An 18078-nucleotide genomic window follows, 5' to 3' on the forward strand; every position below is an offset into this window, starting at 1 on the left:
CATAGCAGTCTAGACTGGCTATATTGTATATTTCATTAGTCTGCAACTTTTCATATTGCAGTGTGTATAAATTGCTTTCTATTATGCACAACTGACTGTCATATTTATACACATAATTTATTACCTTTGGCCAATGTTGTTCTATCATTGATGGGGAAGTGATGTTGCGATTTATACTATATCAGAAAAACTAAGACTGGGACATTATGATGTTGATGTACGTGCAGTCACACCATGTTTATAATGGACTAGTAAATATGTGTTGAATTGTTGCATCAAAGTTTGACAGATTCGTAACCCTAGTATGAATTCAAAACTTGGAGCATGAAATAACTACTGTTTGAATAGCTATTTCAGACTTGGTTTTGTTCTGTATCTGTTATACCTTTTGTAGCTAATTTCTTTCCTCATCTTTTCAGGGGAGCGTATCATCACCCACTCTGCCGACAACCTACAGACTGAGGTCCTGATCTATCCCACTGCCCAGACGCTGACAGGCCGTATCCGGTCCCTGCTCTCGGCGTCACTGAGACACAAGCACATCATCTACGCCGGCCATGCCATTCACGGCACCGGAGCATGGATACTGCAAGATGACATCTTCAACTTCAGCAACCTGGTCCAGGCCTGTCGCTCACCAGACGTCGAGCCCGGACTAACACAGAATGATTGCACCCTGTCGATTCATTGCCCTGGCGAGGGTGACTGGAGCACCACAGCCCTTACTAAAGAGTGCAAGAACATCAAGGCCGCAATAAACCCAGATGATCATCTCCCGGAACTAGCCGGAGTTATCCAGTTTACCGCCTATTTGTCAAGTTTCATCAAATGTCATGATGTCGGAGACTTACTACAGTCATCCGATGTGGTCGGGAATATCCGATTCAGCAAACCTACCCTCTACATATTCCCTGGTGGTGAGGGTGATTCATCTTTGTTTGGAATCAGCGGTTTCAATCTGCTGATTAATGGAGGCTACAGTAGGAAAGCTTGCTTCTGGGATTTTACTAGACATTTAGATAGGATTGATGCTGTCCTTCTAACGCATTTGAGTTCTGATAATATTTTCGGCATCAGCAGTGTTCTACAGAGAAAATCCTCTGAAAATGTCCACCCTGAAGTGGGATATGTGTATTATAATGCTGTTGAAAATGGCAAAACAAATGGTGACGATAAAGGTTTATTGGTCAATGTTTTGAATGAAGCTAACAAGATTGTTGATAACATGAAAAACATCGGTCACTCTCCTACCCCCTGTACTAGAACAAATTCTCCCGCCATCGCGCCTATTAATCTGTATCATAAGGTTGGCCATGGAAGTCTTGACATGTATATTCTGAATCCTGTACAAGATACCAAAGAGCTGAAGGATTTCCTCACCCAGTGGAGCAAAAATGTACGCAGCTTCTCGACTGTGAAGATGCCTCAACAGCTTCCTCTACCAGAGGTACTGTCCGTCTGCGCACTGCTGGTCTGGAAACCAGCCGCAGCCGACGAAAACATAACTAGAATCTTCTTCCCTGGTAATGCACCCCAACAGAAAATATTCGAAGGTCTTGACCGATTAAAAACGCTGGACTTTCTGAAGCATCCCAGTTGCTGTGATAATGATTTGCATGCCAAGGTAAGGAAGTCGAGCAGTGCTAGTAAGTCGGCCTCCAAGGCTGCAGTCGCTAAGGTTAAACCAGCTGCTGCCCCTGCCGCTGAGAAGAAAGCACCAAGCAAGTCTCCATCCCCTCCTAAGGCGGCCACTCCAGTGAAGGAAACTGCCAAGAAACCAGCCCCTCCCAAGAGTACTGCGACCGGGGAGAAGAAGAAGCCGAAGGGTTCAATCTCCTCTGCTTCCTCGGAACCCAAGAGTTCTCCCAGCATTACTCCTTCAGACACACCAGCTAGTTCAATACCCGAGACCAAAGATCCAGCTAAAGAGCCTCCAGCACCAGAACCTCTTATTCCTGACGTAGTTGCTGCTGAACCTAAGAAGGAAGAACCAGCTCCACCAGCTGAGCCAATAGTGCCACCACAAAACCTTATGGACATCTCCCCACAAGGCGAGCCAGCTCCCATCACTCCAAAGGAAGAGAGTCAACCTCTTCTGCCAGACTTGGCCCCCGTTGCTCCTGAACCAGTGAAGGCGGAGCCAGCTCCACTTAGTCCAGAACCAGTCAAGGCTGCTCCATTGAGCCCCGAACCAGTACAAGCTGCCCCATTAAGCCCAGAACCAGTACAAGCTGCTCCATTGAGCCCAGAACCTGTACAAGCTGCCCCATTGAGCCCAGAACCGGTAGAGGCAGCCCCACTGAGCCCTGAACCGGCCCAGGAGCCAGAGTTGATTTCAATGGTTCCAGAAACGGCACCAGAGTCTCCAAAAGATGTTCCACAGCCAGAAGCTGCCTGGGAGGAGCCACCCAAGCCAGCTCCAGTTGAAGAAGCTAAGCCTGTCGATTTGATCGAAGCTGAGGTAGCACAATCAGATGAATCTGCTCCTGCAGTATCAGATGAACCAGCAAAAGAGTCTGTTCCTGAGCCAGCAGTTGAACCTGTTATTCCGGAGGCATTGCCTGACCCTGCAAGAATAGATTTTGGCAGTTTCGAACCTGAGCCTGTAGAGATATTGCATGGAGCACCCAAACAAGAGCAGGAATTGGAGAAACATGAGTTTGAAGCAAGTGAAGTTACAAAGGAGAAAGCATCACTGGAAGAAATGGGTATTTATGATGGCATGGATGGACATGACCCACAGGAAAACATTGAAGATGTGGATATCGATGATAATCAGGCCGCACCTGAATCTCCAGAGTACCCTTTCATGACTCCTCAACAGTCGGTCGCTAAGGATAGCTTTGATGTTCCAGAGCCTATGCCAAGTCATGAACATCTTACAGAGGTACCCGAATCTGCACCGGTTGAGCCACAGCGCCCAGAGGAACTACCCATGCGACAGGAAGAGTCAATGCCCGCTGCAGATGCCATTGCTGATTTGTCACCAGAGCAGCACCAAGATGTTCAGAATGCCAATTTCTCACCAGAGGAGCTGGTTGCAGCTGATAAAAATGCTATGGAGGAGATGGGTATCTATGATGATGATGACGAAGCAAATGGCAATACCGATCAGGTGGATGCGAAACCAGACCTTCTGCAAGCTGCTGAAGGTGAGGAAGATGAAGGAGCACGAAGCAGAGAGTCCAGTGTCCCCTCCTCAGTGCCGTCAGATTCTCTGTCACGTGAAACGCCAGACACAGAGATCGAAATGACAGGCGAGAGCGAAGAGAGAGAAGGAAGTCCTGAGAGAAGGGAACCTTTTGTGGAGGATGAGCCAACTGTTGTTGGACCAACACCAACAGAACCAGAGGCCGCGTCTGCTCCAGACCTGATCCAAGGCGAATCTGGCAATGCTGCATTTGAGGGTGAAGATGATCTTCTTGGCGATGTCAGCGCTACTCCCCAACAACCAAATCTTCTAGATGACCCACAGGAAAACCTAATGGAACAACCTGCCATAGATAGTGATCCAACCTGTAATACTACTCAACCATCTAGTCAGCCATTATACGACAATTACGGTGCTCCCTCCGACCCTTTCACAGATAATTCTCCAGAAAATGACCAGCATACTCCAGAAAGTGATTTGATGACGCCACACAGCGACGTACCTTCCCCTAGTTCTAATCCTTTCAATGATAATGCACAAAGTGATTCCACATCACCCGATGCATCGAATCCATTCTTTGGTATTGAATCAAGTGAACCATTCCAACATCCAGTGGAGCCACTGCCATGCAATCCATTTGAAGGAATGCCAGAGGCACCAGCTGACGGAACAGCCGATGGTCAGCAAGGCATGGCCCCCTTTGACCCTCTCCAAGGATGGGGAGAACCTATGGGTCTACCTTCACCTCCACCTCCAGAGGAAGGAGGTGCAACTAACGCAGTGAACAGTGTGCCCAATGATAAGGCTGCTGACCCTAAAACTGCAACCAAGAAACCGGCGGCGAAGAAGCCGGATGCCGCCAAGAGTCGAGCAGCTGATGCAAAGAAAACTGGCGATAAGAAGAGTCCAGTCTCACCAACTAAGCCTTTGAAGAGAGGATCCCCTGCTCCAGCAGCTGCCAAACCTACGGCTAACGGCAAAGCAACGCGTGATGCTAAGGAAACAAAGGAAGTAACCAAGAGACCAGCCAGTGCAAGCGCGACTGCCACAAAGAAGACTCGCCCAGTCTCCGCCCCAGCACCCAAGGCTGAGGCCCCAGCCAAGAAGGCTCCTGCTAGTAAACCAGCATCTGCAAAGTCGCGTGCATCCTCGGCCTCTGCCCCTGCGGCCAAAGCTAAGCCGCTGACACCAGTAGTGCCGGTCTATGTTGACTTGACCTATGTTCCACATCATGGAAATGGTGCCTACTGCGACATGGATTTCTTCCGACGTGTGCGCGCAAGGTATTATGTAATCAGTAGTATAAATCCCCCAGCGAGCGTTTTCACGGCTTTGCTAGATGCCAAACAGACGTGGGAAGACGGCAGTCTAGAAGTCACAATCATACCAACATACGACAATGACACGTTGCGTCATTGGATGGGACTTCACCGAGATCAGCTTATGGATTTGAAAATAGACGTAGCGCCATCTGCCAGCAGGTGTACAATACAACTACAGGATCATGAGACGAGCTGCGCTGCATATAGGCTAGAATTTTGAATTCCATGTGTAAACTAGATTATTAATTTGTGGCATGGTCTGCTATGAACTTACTAAGTGATAATTATGTCTTTACGGACTGCTTACGATTTATTGTCAGAAAAATTTATGTAAAATAGTTGGAATTTTATGGTATTTACTCCATATTTGCGGGCACTGGCTTGCTAACTCTGGTGAGGCCAGTTTGCTCTTTTGCTCGTCTTGCGTATTTGATTTGAAGAATGGTTCTGGAACCTAAAAGGCAGAAGCACGAGATCGAGATTTGGTAGATACTGCTCGGAAGCACCATGTCGGACAAGGGACTTAGTTAGACATTGGCAGTGTCGACTGGTGAAAATAGTGCAGTGTAGGCCTCTGCCTGTGATCATGATAAAAGTTCAAATGACACTTGCTGTCAGACCATGGCAGATTGTCACTACATATGGAGTTCAACATGTTCAAGAATGCAAAAGAATGCCCCTAAGGTGTCCAGGTCAGTAATGCAGAGTATGAGTGATCATGACTCAGAGTGACGGACCTTGTGCTACAGACTGGTACGACTGGGTTAACCTTGAGCTGGCAAACAGTTGGGCCAAAGACTTGGTCATTCTAAGGGCTGCAAGTAGACTTAACAGTCGGTGACTTGGTCATGTTGCGTTAGTTGTCCCAATACAAATCTCCTTATCTGGGATAACGTCATGAGAAAGGCCATGGTGCCACCAAGTTACTTGGCCTGTGATAATTGACCTGGAGTGTCCTTCGTGATGTTGGGGTGTATGAACCATAGGGTCGAGAAGACCTAGGTATGCCGCGAATATCCTTCTATATCGTATTCGACTTGTAGTTAGATTAATTTATACAAATGTTCTCGAGATGGAATGATCATGCTTCATAGTGATCACAGTGAGAGAGAAGCTGCGTATATATAAATAGGTTCGCCAGATTCTTATCGATTTTGCTGCTTTTTGTTGACTGTGCACTGGTGTCTATTGTAAGCCTGGGTATTTTTGCATAACATATCTACAGATGCGAAATGTGTTTGAGAACGTACTGAGGAGCCTCTTATTAATGTGAAATTGAATTGCAATGCCAATGCCCGGCAACGGCCAGAGGTTCATTATGTTAGTGCCAATAACAGATAATTGTTTTGGAATGAGAGTGGGCAACGCTTACAATTTTTCCTTGTTCTGGTTTACATGTTGACTTCATCTGTTCAAGATGTTTGATTGAGTATTTTGGGGATTATTGTTAAAACCATAGTGGAGGTCCAACAGCATAAATCTGTTATGATGAAATCGGTGAGGCTGTGACGGGACTTGTTTACACTCTTAGTGTCTGGACTGGTCACATAAATACAATGTGTTTACTCATCTCATCATTGGAAACTTGTTAATGTCTGATAAATTAACAGGAAAAACATAAATAACAGATCACAGTGAAAAAATATCCTGACAGAGGAAGTGAATTTCCTAAATACTGAGGTACCTTTGAAAGTATGTTCTACAGGTGAGATGCAAGTGTTAGCACATTATTTATTCGGGGTTGGGAATTATAACAGATGTGCAGTGGAGATCTAAGCCATTAAACAATGTTAAAGGTTATTGATATGTAACTTTGCAATCAAAGGCGATTTATATGTAACTTGAAATTTGACTAAGTAGCCTAACTTGCTTACTGAACAGACTCACAGTTGTCGTTAATGCTTTTGTGTAGACCTTAATTTACAGTGTATATGAGTAGCCAGGAAACCTGTAGATGTGCACAAGTTTATTCAGATGTTGGCATGTGAGCCAAGTCGCACTTATGCCGGAATAGATGATTGCTCTGTATTGTAAATACTGGTACCCTCATCTTGTCCTTGAACCTTTCATCTGATTGTGAAATATTTGCAAGTTGGAAGTTGAAATGCCTTCATAGACGTCATCATCTTTAACAGCTGATTTCCCCATCACATATTTTGGGTCTTTAAACTCCACATGCCCTTTCCACTGGTAAATTTAGTTTGATTGGATTCCCTAAATATAAGAAGCGGGGTCTTTTTTAGTTTTTTTGTTTCTACATTTGTATTTTTGTAAAGGCCTGTTGCTATTTCCAGATCAAGGTAAATCAGCTGCTACATGCTGAGAGCAAAGTTGCCTGTTTGTTTATTTATTTTTTGTTACAGGGTCAAAAAGAAGCTCTCTCAAACGAGTACCCTAGTGATTCGTAGCCCCATCATAGGAAGAATTAAGCTAAATTAGTATTATGTCTTGAGAAAATTTCCACAAAAATTTAAATATGGGAAAATGATCTTTACATTTTAGCTCTCCATGCTCTGAATTATTTTGATTTCATGATCTGCCAAATGTATTATATATTGTTTGCTGATAAGATATCTGTACAGAAACTGCATGTGACATTTATACATGCTTAAACATTATACTAGACTTGCATGCCATGTAATACTGTATTGTAAGTTATTTCAGAAACTTATAGCTTAACAAGAACATTTCAATGCCATTAGATTGAGACATTTATGCGCAGGAGCAGTTGAGCTTAGTATTGAGACATTGAAATGATATCCAAATTGAGTTGCACATGAAAATGAATTAAAAAAAATCCTGTGTGAAAATAGTGTATGAAAGATGAACAAGGTCAGAAAACGATATACCGTTTGCAGTGATATAAGAAATGTACAAGTTAAAAGATCATACCTTTTGTGTTCCCAAGTACAGTGTTGATTTCACCTGTAGACTTAACATATGTGCATGTATGATTGTGTTCCATATATCTGGCATCAAAACCAGCTGGAATTTCAATATGGCTTTCGGGTGTATTTGCTTGATGTAGTGCAACAGTTGATAGCGTTGTGCAAGCGACATGGACGGGACCAAAGGGTCAAATGGTCCAGAATGAGCAGATTGAAATTATCATAAATGTATCGCTATAGACAGCTTCTCCTCCTGCTTGTAAGTTTTTAGTCCAGTCATTTTAGGGTTTGTCCCAATTTGACTGGACTATATTTCGGAACATTTTGACAGCACTACTACCACGCTATGCTTTTACACCAAATGACTGTTTATAACCATGGCCTTGGCTTGTGCTCTGATTAGATTTGTGCAACTTATTCATTTTGAGGGGATATATTCATATGTTAAGAAAGTTATTTCGAAATAGTGTTTCTACTCTGGCCTGAATTCTAAAACATTTCGTAACTCCTGTTCAAAACCGTCTTGGAATTTAAGTGGACTGTGTTGAGAAAAAAAATTGAGATTTTAGATGTTTTTTGTCCCTAACTGGCTACTCCCTAATTCATACACCCTGAGTGTAACTTGAACTGAATATGGTATTTTTGTTTTTGTCCAACGGCTCTGAATTGGATATGTTATATATTTGTACATTAATGTCTGTGCATGTGTGTTAGATGAGTAAAAGCTGGAAGAATCCAGTCATATAGTTAGTTATAGATGTGAGGAATTTAAGGGTTGTTTTTTTTTCGCGAGTAGGACCCAACCATGTGATTGGTATGCGCCCATGAGTTGGGCTGGAGGAACAAGAGTCCATTTTCTAGCAAATTGCAAATTATTTTTCCTTTATTGAGGCCATTTTGTATCATTGTTCATTTGTTTGTGAAGTTGGCACATCGAAGAAACAGGCAGGTGTGAGATCCCAAAACCAATTACTCCAAAGTTCTAAGTTAGAAATAATTGGTTTGGTAATTCTTAGGTCTGGATTTCAATCTCAATCTCAATGGAAATTGGGACCAAATGCTGTGTCTTCAAAGAGAGTGTGTCCTTAGTGGAGAGGTGTCCGCTTAGGGGGGGTTCCACTGTAAAATGCCTGTTTCTCTGACGTGTCAACTGTCATACAGGAGTTAGTGCATTGTCTAAAGCTCGAAGGAAAACTTCTCCTGTCTAAATTGTGCCCGCTTCCAGTTTTCTATTAGTTTTTATTATGCAATCATGATTGTGCTTTGTGTGTCTTGACTGAGGGGAATGATGATTTCTTCGGCGTGGAAAGGCAGTTGTTGGTGGACATCTAAACTAGTTCACATTGTGGTGTAATATGTGCTCTTAAGACTTTGTTTAAAATCAACCAGTTATTGATGCTTTCGTGAAAATTGAAAAAGTGAGTGTGGCCTCGCTCAAAAAGGATTGATAAATACTAACTTGTTTGTTTGTTTTCGAGATGTTGGTGGGAAATCCTTGGATTCCCTTTGTCAAGACCTGCTTTGAATGTTAATATCAAACTGCTGTTTTCGTTAATGTCTGACTGGAACAATTGTCGAATAGGCGATGTGATCTACCATACATGGGTATTGATCGTTCCTAGAAATGGAGATAATCGACGTAGTGAGATTACCTAGTAAATGTGTCCTGTTGTGTGTCGATTTCTGTTCGAATCACAAGTTCTAGCCCATTTTTTTGCAAGATGTTATTGTAACAAATATTTGATCCAACCTTTTTGATAGCAATCTGACATTTTTGATATGCTTGAAAAGGAAAAGTTTGGTGTATTTTTTTCCAGATTTGGATTACTAGTTTTCGCCTTTAGAATCGGAAATTCAGATGTATCAACCAGTGACAGCATTCAGATAGTGAAATTTTACCCAAATCCATCTAATGTCCCTCAAAACTGATGTAATCATGATACCAAGTGACTTGAAATAGATGACACTTATGCCTACAACGTTGAACAATAATGAATGTTACCTCACCTGCTAGTCTCTCTCTTGTGCTATATTTTTCTACAGAACTGTTTATCGTGACTAGTTGTGTCAAAGAGTTGCAATTTGTTTCCCTTCTTTATCTGTATCAAAAGGTGTCTACTTATACAATGGACTATTTCTACACTTTATGTTCTCGAAATGTGCAGGTTAGCTGGTGGCATCTTTGAGTCGAGCCTAAAACTATCAAAATTGATGTGTTTGGTATCCACATACTGTAAACTCTGTAATTGAGAATAAAATTAGCTGTAAATTATTGGTATCGACGGCCGTAACCCTGTAATTGAGCCTGAAAGTCACGGTGATTGTTTGGTATCAACAGCTGTAAACTCTGTAATTGAGCCTGAAAGTCATGGTAATTGTTTGGTATCAACCTACTGTAAACTCAGTAATTGAGCCTAAAATTAACTGTAATTGTTGTTTGGCTTCATCAGCTGTAAACTCTGTAATCGAGCCTAAAAGTAACGGTAATTGTTTGGTATCAACATACTGTATTCTCTGTAACGGAGCCTAAAATTATCAAAATTGATGCATTTGGTGTCAGCATACTTGAAAGTCAGCCATGTCCATTCAGTGTGACAATACCAACTTTTAAAGCCTCCCCTGGATTGATAAACTGTTGGCCATTTGTCTGTATCCTGTAAAATAAAGGGTTGGATTCAGTATCTCGTTACTGTTTGAGTGTATTTGTGACCATGACAACAAAGCGACTGTGAAATAATCAAGAACCGGTCTTATCTTCAAATAAGTATTGTTTGCCTGTGTCCGAAACTGTCGTAATGCCAATTTTGATTGTGGATTAGAATTAATTGGATAGATTAGAATACGACTTTGTAATGAATAGAACAACTCCATCTTAATTGAAAAATGAATCAAAGGGTGAAGGATGTTTGTCAAATTTTGTCACCAGATGGTGAACATGCTGTATGCTTTGGTCTTGTCCCAAAGAGATATAACCCTGTTCAGTAATAATGTGCTTTAAAGGTTTAGTATAGGCGGGAGCTAGAGGGCCACAGAGACAAGAAAAATCTGGACACATTTTCTTTTCTGCCTGTTGTTGTGTCAGTTCCCATAAGTTGGTAAGGTGGCGCCGCCATCTCTAAAGGAGCACTAGAGGCAGGAGATAGGGGGTCAAGTTGGTGGTTTCCAGGTGACTTATGGTATTCATGGTTAGGAAACCGTCTGTTTTGACCAGTGGCAGAAATATAAGAGGAGTGGTGCTGGTGCACTGACACTGTAGATACACCAATCGGCAAGCCGGTGAAAATTTGTCTCAATTGACTCCTACCTTTAGTGTCCCTTTAACACAATAGCTTCTTATATGATTACTGTAACCGTTGACAGTGCATGTAAGATGGTGATGTAAACTGGATTGCTAAAGTATCTGATTATCCTTGTTATCATATGCAGCCCACTGTACAGGATGTATCAAGATTATTGCAGTGAACAAATCTCGACTAATCACTAAGTAAGAGCTCGAGATGCGTCAGTTTGATATGTACAGTGTATGATTGGTTTGCTATAATGATTTCTCAATACTCTCATGGACGGGAGAGTCCTGTTCAGGCCACTTACAAGAAAATGTAGTTGCATTACTTTTGATACGCCCTGTATGCCCTATTTGGTCCCCTCTGTAGCTTGCTGTTTGACATCACAGTCGCAGTTGTTTTATGCAATGTCGCTCACTTGTATTCACGCATGATTAATTATAATACATAATAGTAATAAACTATGGTAAAGTGCTGTCACACAATTTTGAAAGTTTGTTTTATTTTATTTTGGCCAAATAACTGGATAACACTGCTGTATGGTATAAAAGTCGGGAGTCTGGTCTGCCGATGTCAACTACAGAACAGGTAACCGTCCGGCTTGACACTTTAACCTTCTTTACCCTTGACCTTGGAACTGAGATGAGCTGCTCAATCAATCAGTGTAACATATTATACAACCTGAGAACAATGGAATCTCGATCAAGGACACCCTCGGGACTGAGGTAATCCATCTATCTTCGAATATGTAATGAACTGTTTCCGGCAGTCTCTTTTAAATGTCCAGACTGGTAAGCCACCTCTCTTTAACCTGCATGTCTTCAACTATAGTAGTCAACTGGTTGTGAGTCTCTTTGAGATGCTTGAGCTATAGCAATCCATCTATCTTCGAATATGCAATAAACTGTCTTTGACAGTCCCTTTTAAATGACCAGACTGGCAAGCCATCTCTCTTTAACTTGTGTGTCTTCAACTGTAGTAATCAACTGGTTGTGACAGTCTCTTCGAATAGCCTGGGCTACAGCAATCCACCTGTCTTGATCAACTGTTTGTATGTGACCGAGTCTTTAAAATGCCCAGTCAGAAATCCATTTGTCTTCATATATGTGATACACTACTTGTAATCACAGTATGAGCTATCTGTCTTCAACCTCCTTTACACCTCTTTCTGTTTTATATTACCTTGGCTATCTGGCCTCAAAGTAAACCCCATCTCGCTCGTCTCAGCTGCTATCGTTATTTGCCATGTGGTCCTTGGCTGGCCACTGGTGACTGATTGTGACAGTCTTTTTTAAATGACCAAGCTAGCAAGCTATCTGTCTTCAACGTGTGTGTCTTCAACTTGTGATCCACTGGTCGTGACAGCCTCTTTGAATACCCAGGCTGTAGCAACTCATCTGTCTCCAAATTGTGACCAACTGGTTGTATGTGACAGTGTCTTATGAAACAACTTGGCCATCAGTACACCTATCTTCAATACATGTGTGTGATAGGTTGTGTGTGACAGTCTCAACTGCGCTAGAAAGACACCCGTCGTGAATATATGATCAGCTGATGATAGTTCAGCTGATGACAGTGACAGTTCTCTAAAGTGACCAGGCTGGCAAGTTATATATCTTCAATATGCGACCAACTGATTGTGACGGTCTCTCTAGACAATGCCAGAAAGCCACTCCTCTCCATATGTGATCAGTGTCTCATATATGCTCAAGCAAGCTACATCTTCAAGGATGTGACCAACGCGTGACGAAGGGTCTTTGTAAGATGATAAGTTGTCACACCCGCCGTTTTGGACGTTATCTATGCGTTTGGACACTTGAAGTGCTCAGGTGAGCTGTCATATATCGTCTTGGGTGTGACCAACGATTTGTAAAAGTATCGTTGACTGGGTAAGGCCAGCAGTCAGGGTCTCGGATGTGGCCGAAAAATTGTGAAAGGCACAGGCTCTAGCGATCCCGTCTTCGATGTGACCATGGAGGTATCTTATTTATACCTCCATGATGTGACTAACGAGTTGAGCAGTATTTGAAAGGAACCGGCTCCAGCGGTCCTGTCTTTGATGTGACCAACGAGATGAGGCAGTATCTTTGAAAGGCACCAGCTCCAGCTCCTTGAAAGTATCTTTGAAAGGCACAGGCTCTAGCGATCCCGTCTTTGATATGACCAACCAGTTGAGGCAAGCACAGGATCCAGCAGTCCCGTCTTCGATGCGACCATCATATAATACTCGGCTCATGCTAGCTGTCATGCGGTCTTAGATGTGACCAACGGATTGTGCTAGGACTCTGAAAGGCCCAGTCTAGTGGCACACGGAGTTGGATGTGATCAACGAGTTGTGACAGTATTTTCGAAAAGCTCAGCTGGCTGTCATACTATCTTGGATGCCGAGTGTGGACTATGCGTTTCCAGACCAGCATTAGGCCGCCTTCGAGGCGACCAACGAGTTGTGACACTCAAGTTAGTGTCACACCATCTAAGATGTGACCGACGAACAGTGAGAGTATCTTTGAAAGGCTCAGGTCAGCTGTCAGATCATACCGTCTTGGTTGTAACCAATGGATTAAGACAGTATCTTTGACCCTCTCTTAGTAGTGACCATTGCTTTTTGTCGGTATATTTTCAAAATGCTCAGGAAGGCTGTCATACTGCCTCGGATGCTAGAAACGCGTTTCGACAATGTCTTCGCCGACATGATTTATTTGTCAGGCGTTTTTGGATCCAAATAACGGACTCAGACATAATTTCATCTGCCCCCGTATTCTCCAGACGATGTTCAGACGATTGATCGCAAGGAAGCAGGCTTCGGCGTTGGCGGTTATGAGAACAACAATCGTTATTTAAAACCAGGAGTCAACTATATCACAACATACCGCTTAATTACCCAGACTCGTAGAGGTTTGTGGTACAAGTTGTGACACTTTCACATTCGCTTCAACCCGATGACCGAAGACATAGTCACAACAAACATCGAGTCGATTGTCTTCTATCTGGTGTCGCCACCTATACGTCCCGGTTTAAAGCATGCGCCACAGATTTGGGTAAAATTTCTCTGTTTTTCATGCGATTTAAACAATGATTAATATTCTTATTAATTAACATCCGAGGTGGGAATCATCAGTAGACATATCTAATACATTTATTGATAGCTTGCGGTGAAAAAATTACGATATGCTTTTGAGTACGGGTAGGCTATATAATATCATGGGGATGGACATTCAATCAAAGATTATCAGGTAGTTTATATATTATATTCACGATATGAAGGCGGGTTATGTGCAATAGGTAATTTTATAAATTTGGGGAAGGAGGGATGGAGAAAATGCATTATTTAAAGCTGAACTGCCTTCCTAATACATGACTGTATATAACTGTACAAAGAACGCCCGTCTGTTCGAATTGATGAGTCTCAGTGCTACATCACTGAATTGTTCATAATAGCGCAGGATATATATACCAGAGAGGTTTAGCAACTTCACTTTTAACGTCAGGAGTGACTTCATGGTGATGGAAAATACATGTACCATCTACGGCCATTTTGCTCTGGCTCATTGGGAGCACGCACATACTCATATGCGAATAGCGGGTAGTTTTAATACGAAGCCTCCCTATTTCATGAACACAAGAGGATTGACGGCAGCAAGAGCAAAGTACATTTCTATATGTAGCAATAGTTTATGTCTCCCAAAAGTTTCCTCATGAAGTAAAACAATTATAAATGGAATTTTAACATTTTTAAGAAGTTGAACTGACTGAAATGCATTGGGTTTACGTCTTGCAGCCAGAGCATTGTTTTGGACGGAGTCTCTCTTTCAAGTTTGTGCTGTTGTTTCCATGTGTCGTCTGCTTTGTTCCGTTCTCGTCTACTCTGTCCTCCTCTGATAGCTTGATGATGCGGGTGTCGCGTCCGCTCAGCGGCGCATCTGCATCAGGTTGGTCCGTGCTTGGTACGGAGAGGTCGGACTTTGATCGAACGTTGTATTTTCTCTCGAGAATGCCTAGGAAAGATAAAAATGTGAATACATAATACAAAAATATCGAGTGTACCGAAAACACGGACGTCACAGATGATTCTTTGGTCTTCTTATCATAACTGCATGGACGTTGTGCCTCAGTGTCTCAAGAAACGAAATTGTTCTGCGCCTGTCATTCGCCTTGACGTCAACGGCATATACTCATCTTCTAAACGTCTTCAGTACACATCGTCCAGTCATCCACCAGGACAAAAAGAATTATAATGAAAAATGTAAACGGCTAATGAAAAAATTGACCACTTACTTTTAAAAAGCACCTCAAATGCGGCTTCTATATTCTCAGCATCTTTGGCCGATGTTTCCATAAAATAAAGTCCATTTTTCTCCGCCAATTCCTTCCCTTCTTCCACCGTGACGTCACGCAGATGACGTAGATCACATTTATTGCCAACGAGTACGCAGGGAATGTCGTCTGCTGCAAAGTTCCTGATTTCCCGCAGCCACGTTTCGCAGTTCTCGAATGTCTTGTGTCTGCTGATGTCGTAGACAAGTAATGCTCCCTGGGCACCGCGGTAGTAGCTGAAGGAAAATATAACGCCATGAGAATTAAATGTGCCCCCTCTCCTGTAATAGTTGTCTCAACAACACCTTCGTGGTCAAAACGAAGCTATACATAATCCATTATAAAAATGAAACATTGAAACCAAGGTGGTTTAGAAGTTTCACCAACTGAGTGCGCTTTGCTGCGAACTTGGATGGGATCAATCCCCACTGAAATACGTACACTGCTGTAACAGCCTTGAACACCTCTTGCCCAGCTGTGTCCCACACCGACGCTTTGATCGTCTTGTCTTCGATTTTCACACTCCTGAAAGAAAAATGGTCGAGATGGAAGAATAAAGGAATAAGATGTTCGAGTCATTCCGTGAGAAAAAGGGTTTAGGCATAAAAAGAGCGGTTACGATATGCGGTTGGAGAGACCAATGAACCGTCAAATATCATCTCGATCCTCAATGTATAGACATTGCTCAGCTTCCAAACAACGCGCGTCAATATGGGTGTGGGCTACGGAGGCAATAGCCTACCGCTGGATGTTCTGTTGGTCAAATACGGTCGGGATACCTACAGTGGACGCGGAGGCTACTACAGACTGAGGCAATACCGCTGGAACATGCGCATATAATCGAATCGAGAAATGAATATCTGCATTCCGGAGGTACCCGTGTCTGCATGGACCAAGAGACTGATTTCAGTACATAAAATTTGTTTCTCAAATTACCACCACTCGTCTTTTTGTTTTTAACTATGTTAGGATGCCAGAATTTACAAAATTCTTCAAAGAGCGATTTAGTGCGCCTGTCAAGACTGATTGTTCAAGAATCATCGTTATCGTTGTTACGTTACATCGAGGGAAATTCCTTGGTGTTTCTTTCGATTCGTCCCAAATTGGACGGGCCAAAAGGGAAGCCAAAGTCACAACTAAAATGCAGGGATAAGTTCACTTTAACAGAAACCAGCGGCGACAAAGGAACAACCTACTTATTGGCGAACTCCACTCCTATGGTTGGTTTACTTCCCGCCACGAACCGGTTATCGGTGTATCTGAGGAGGATGTTGCTTTTGCCCACACCGGAATCACCTGTGAGGACCACTAACAAAAGAAGAAAAACGACATGAAACCATTTAATATGAGGTTAATACAAGGCTCTAATAGCTTTGGGCAGATATAGAGTTGGGCACTTCGTATACTTTCCGGCCTTGATAGCATACGGGAGTCCCGCCAAAAAATGTTTTAGGGTTTTTCATCATTTTTGGAGGGTCCCTCACTATACTAATACTAGTTAAGAAAGACTTCCAATTACCGAAGGGCAAAAATACGTGATTTTTTGGGTTAACGGAAGCCCTGATACGGCAAATTTTTATCCGCATCCTGTGTCGAACACTATCCAGAATGACACAAATTTCTAATTCCATATTTCTTTGAGCAATTAAGATCGATGATATTGTTAACTGTGTTAAAATTGATCTGTTTTTGTGTAAAGATGATGGTCACCTGTCGTTTATCAAGTGTGTCACCCACACATGTAGTCCACTTGACCTAGACTCCCGGGTCAGTCCATTTCGTCATCCTGATCGTGCTTCTTCCGGGACGAGGCCGGTCCACTGCGTCCGGAGTTTAACATGCATATGTCCTTGTTCATTTCAACTGTCAACTGATGTAAAGACTGGTGTCTTCTGATAGTCGAAAGCACAGGTGATAGCCCGATTAGGCGACAACTCGCAAATTGTGCACGGATTCTTGCCTGATTGGTTACTGAGCATCGAACGAAGGCCTTTAAGCTCCGGACGAGAGAAAGCATGCGTTCTGTACTTACATTTCAATATGAAGTCGTAATCATCGTCAAGGCAGTATCCCTTCTTGATTGACATGTTGCTTTAGGTTCTCGACGGATGCTTTGGGAAGAAGATGGCGTTACTCCTTCGGTCCAGACCGTCTCCTCAGCCGCGTGGTCTTCGTTTGAACAGTAGCGTTGACAGTTCTCCAGATAATTTCACTCAAAAATGAAATTGCGACAAGTTGGCTTCTCAGACCTATTTTAGGAAGTCCTTCAAAAGGCCGAAAACGTGGCTTCTTTATGACTCACAAGGTCTAAGAAGTGGGAACCCCACGAATTATTCACAGAACAAGAAATATAATTTCGAGTCCAATACCAAACAATGGGGCCTATGGCCGACTCATACGCCAAGCCTACAACCAGGCCTACTTTCTTATCTTAGACAGTGCATGATTCATGATTTTATTTGGGTCGATGGCGTGAACATGCTGACAATCCGACGATGGCGTATAGTCGCTCTAATTTGGCATCCACAGAAGGAAGTCGTGTCATGACCAATGCCAAAAATATTTGCTAATGCCAATCAAGGGACTGACTGCCCCCGGCCCGGAACGTGCTGAAACTGCCGTCAATGATGAAGTCAGCTTTTGATTGGGTACCATGTGAGGGTTACATCATAGAGTTGCATTGTACGACATAACATTATTATGATATCGAATCGACGTCCCGGTCGTTCGAAAAACGTTTTGTCACCAACCCTGGCATATCGAAGGAGATAACGCTTAATCAAGCTATCGCCAGCGTTAGTGACGAAACTTGTTTGGAACAATCGGGCCGCAGTTGGAGTAAATTATTAACTTAGGCTGGTGGGTTTCTGACCAAATATTGTGAAGACTGGGAGTGAGGCATGGAACTTTCCTCATGTTATGTCAACAGATTACTAGGGCAGGGTATATCTTAATGATGTGGTCTAAATAATGAGCAGACGACAAGCATAAACATTGATTTGATTGTATGGATATTTTTCACATTAACCTACTGAACTGCATCAATTAAGTATACACACCCGTGATGTCGGCCGACCGCTCAAGATAAGACCACATCGAAATCGAAATCGATTGTGAAC

The 18078-nt window shown here is 42.8% G+C and overlaps 2 protein-coding genes across 2 annotated transcripts in view; one reads left to right on the forward strand and one right to left on the reverse strand.

Moving 5' to 3' along the window:
- Nucleotides 1–11130, forward strand: part of LOC135482742 (microtubule-associated protein futsch-like) — a 30979-nt gene extending 19849 nt beyond the window's left edge. The window contains exon 3 of the mRNA XM_064763069.1: nt 420–11130. Within this exon, the coding sequence (XP_064619139.1) occupies nt 420–4693 (4274 nt within the window). The 3' untranslated portion in view covers nt 4694–11130. The remainder of the gene's footprint in view (nt 1–419) is intronic.
- A 2626-nt stretch (nt 11131–13756) lies between these two features.
- On the reverse strand, nt 13757–17370 carry LOC135483732 (uncharacterized). Its single transcript, XM_064764743.1, has 5 exons — nt 16992–17370; nt 16156–16267; nt 15401–15484; nt 14921–15195; nt 13757–14640 (listed from the first exon to the last, which is right to left on the reverse strand). Exons 1-5 carry the CDS (start codon nt 17044–17046, stop codon nt 14411–14413), a joined length of 756 nt encoding a protein of 251 aa, XP_064620813.1. The 5' UTR covers nt 17047–17370; the 3' UTR covers nt 13757–14410.
- Nucleotides 17371–18078: the final 708 nt, after the last annotated feature.

The sequence above is a fragment of the Lineus longissimus genome, chromosome 2, assembly GCF_910592395.1.
Source record: "Lineus longissimus chromosome 2, tnLinLong1.2, whole genome shotgun sequence".
Taxonomy (NCBI): domain Eukaryota; kingdom Metazoa; phylum Nemertea; class Pilidiophora; order Heteronemertea; family Lineidae; genus Lineus; species Lineus longissimus.

Bases quoted from the DNA above. Each gene is read 5' to 3' on its own strand.
- LOC135483732 (XM_064764743.1), bottom strand. From the start codon at position 17,046: ATGTCAATCAAGAAGGGATACTGCCTTGACGATGATTACGACTTCATA. The intron at 15,196-15,400 runs GTACGTATTTCA...ATTTTCCTTCAG, and splicing joins TTCAAGGCTGTTACAGCAGT to CTACTACCGCGGTGCCCAGG. The intron at 14,641-14,920 runs GTAAGTGGTCAA...TATCTTTCCTAG, and splicing joins ATTTGAGGTGCTTTTTAAAA to GCATTCTCGAGAGAAAATAC.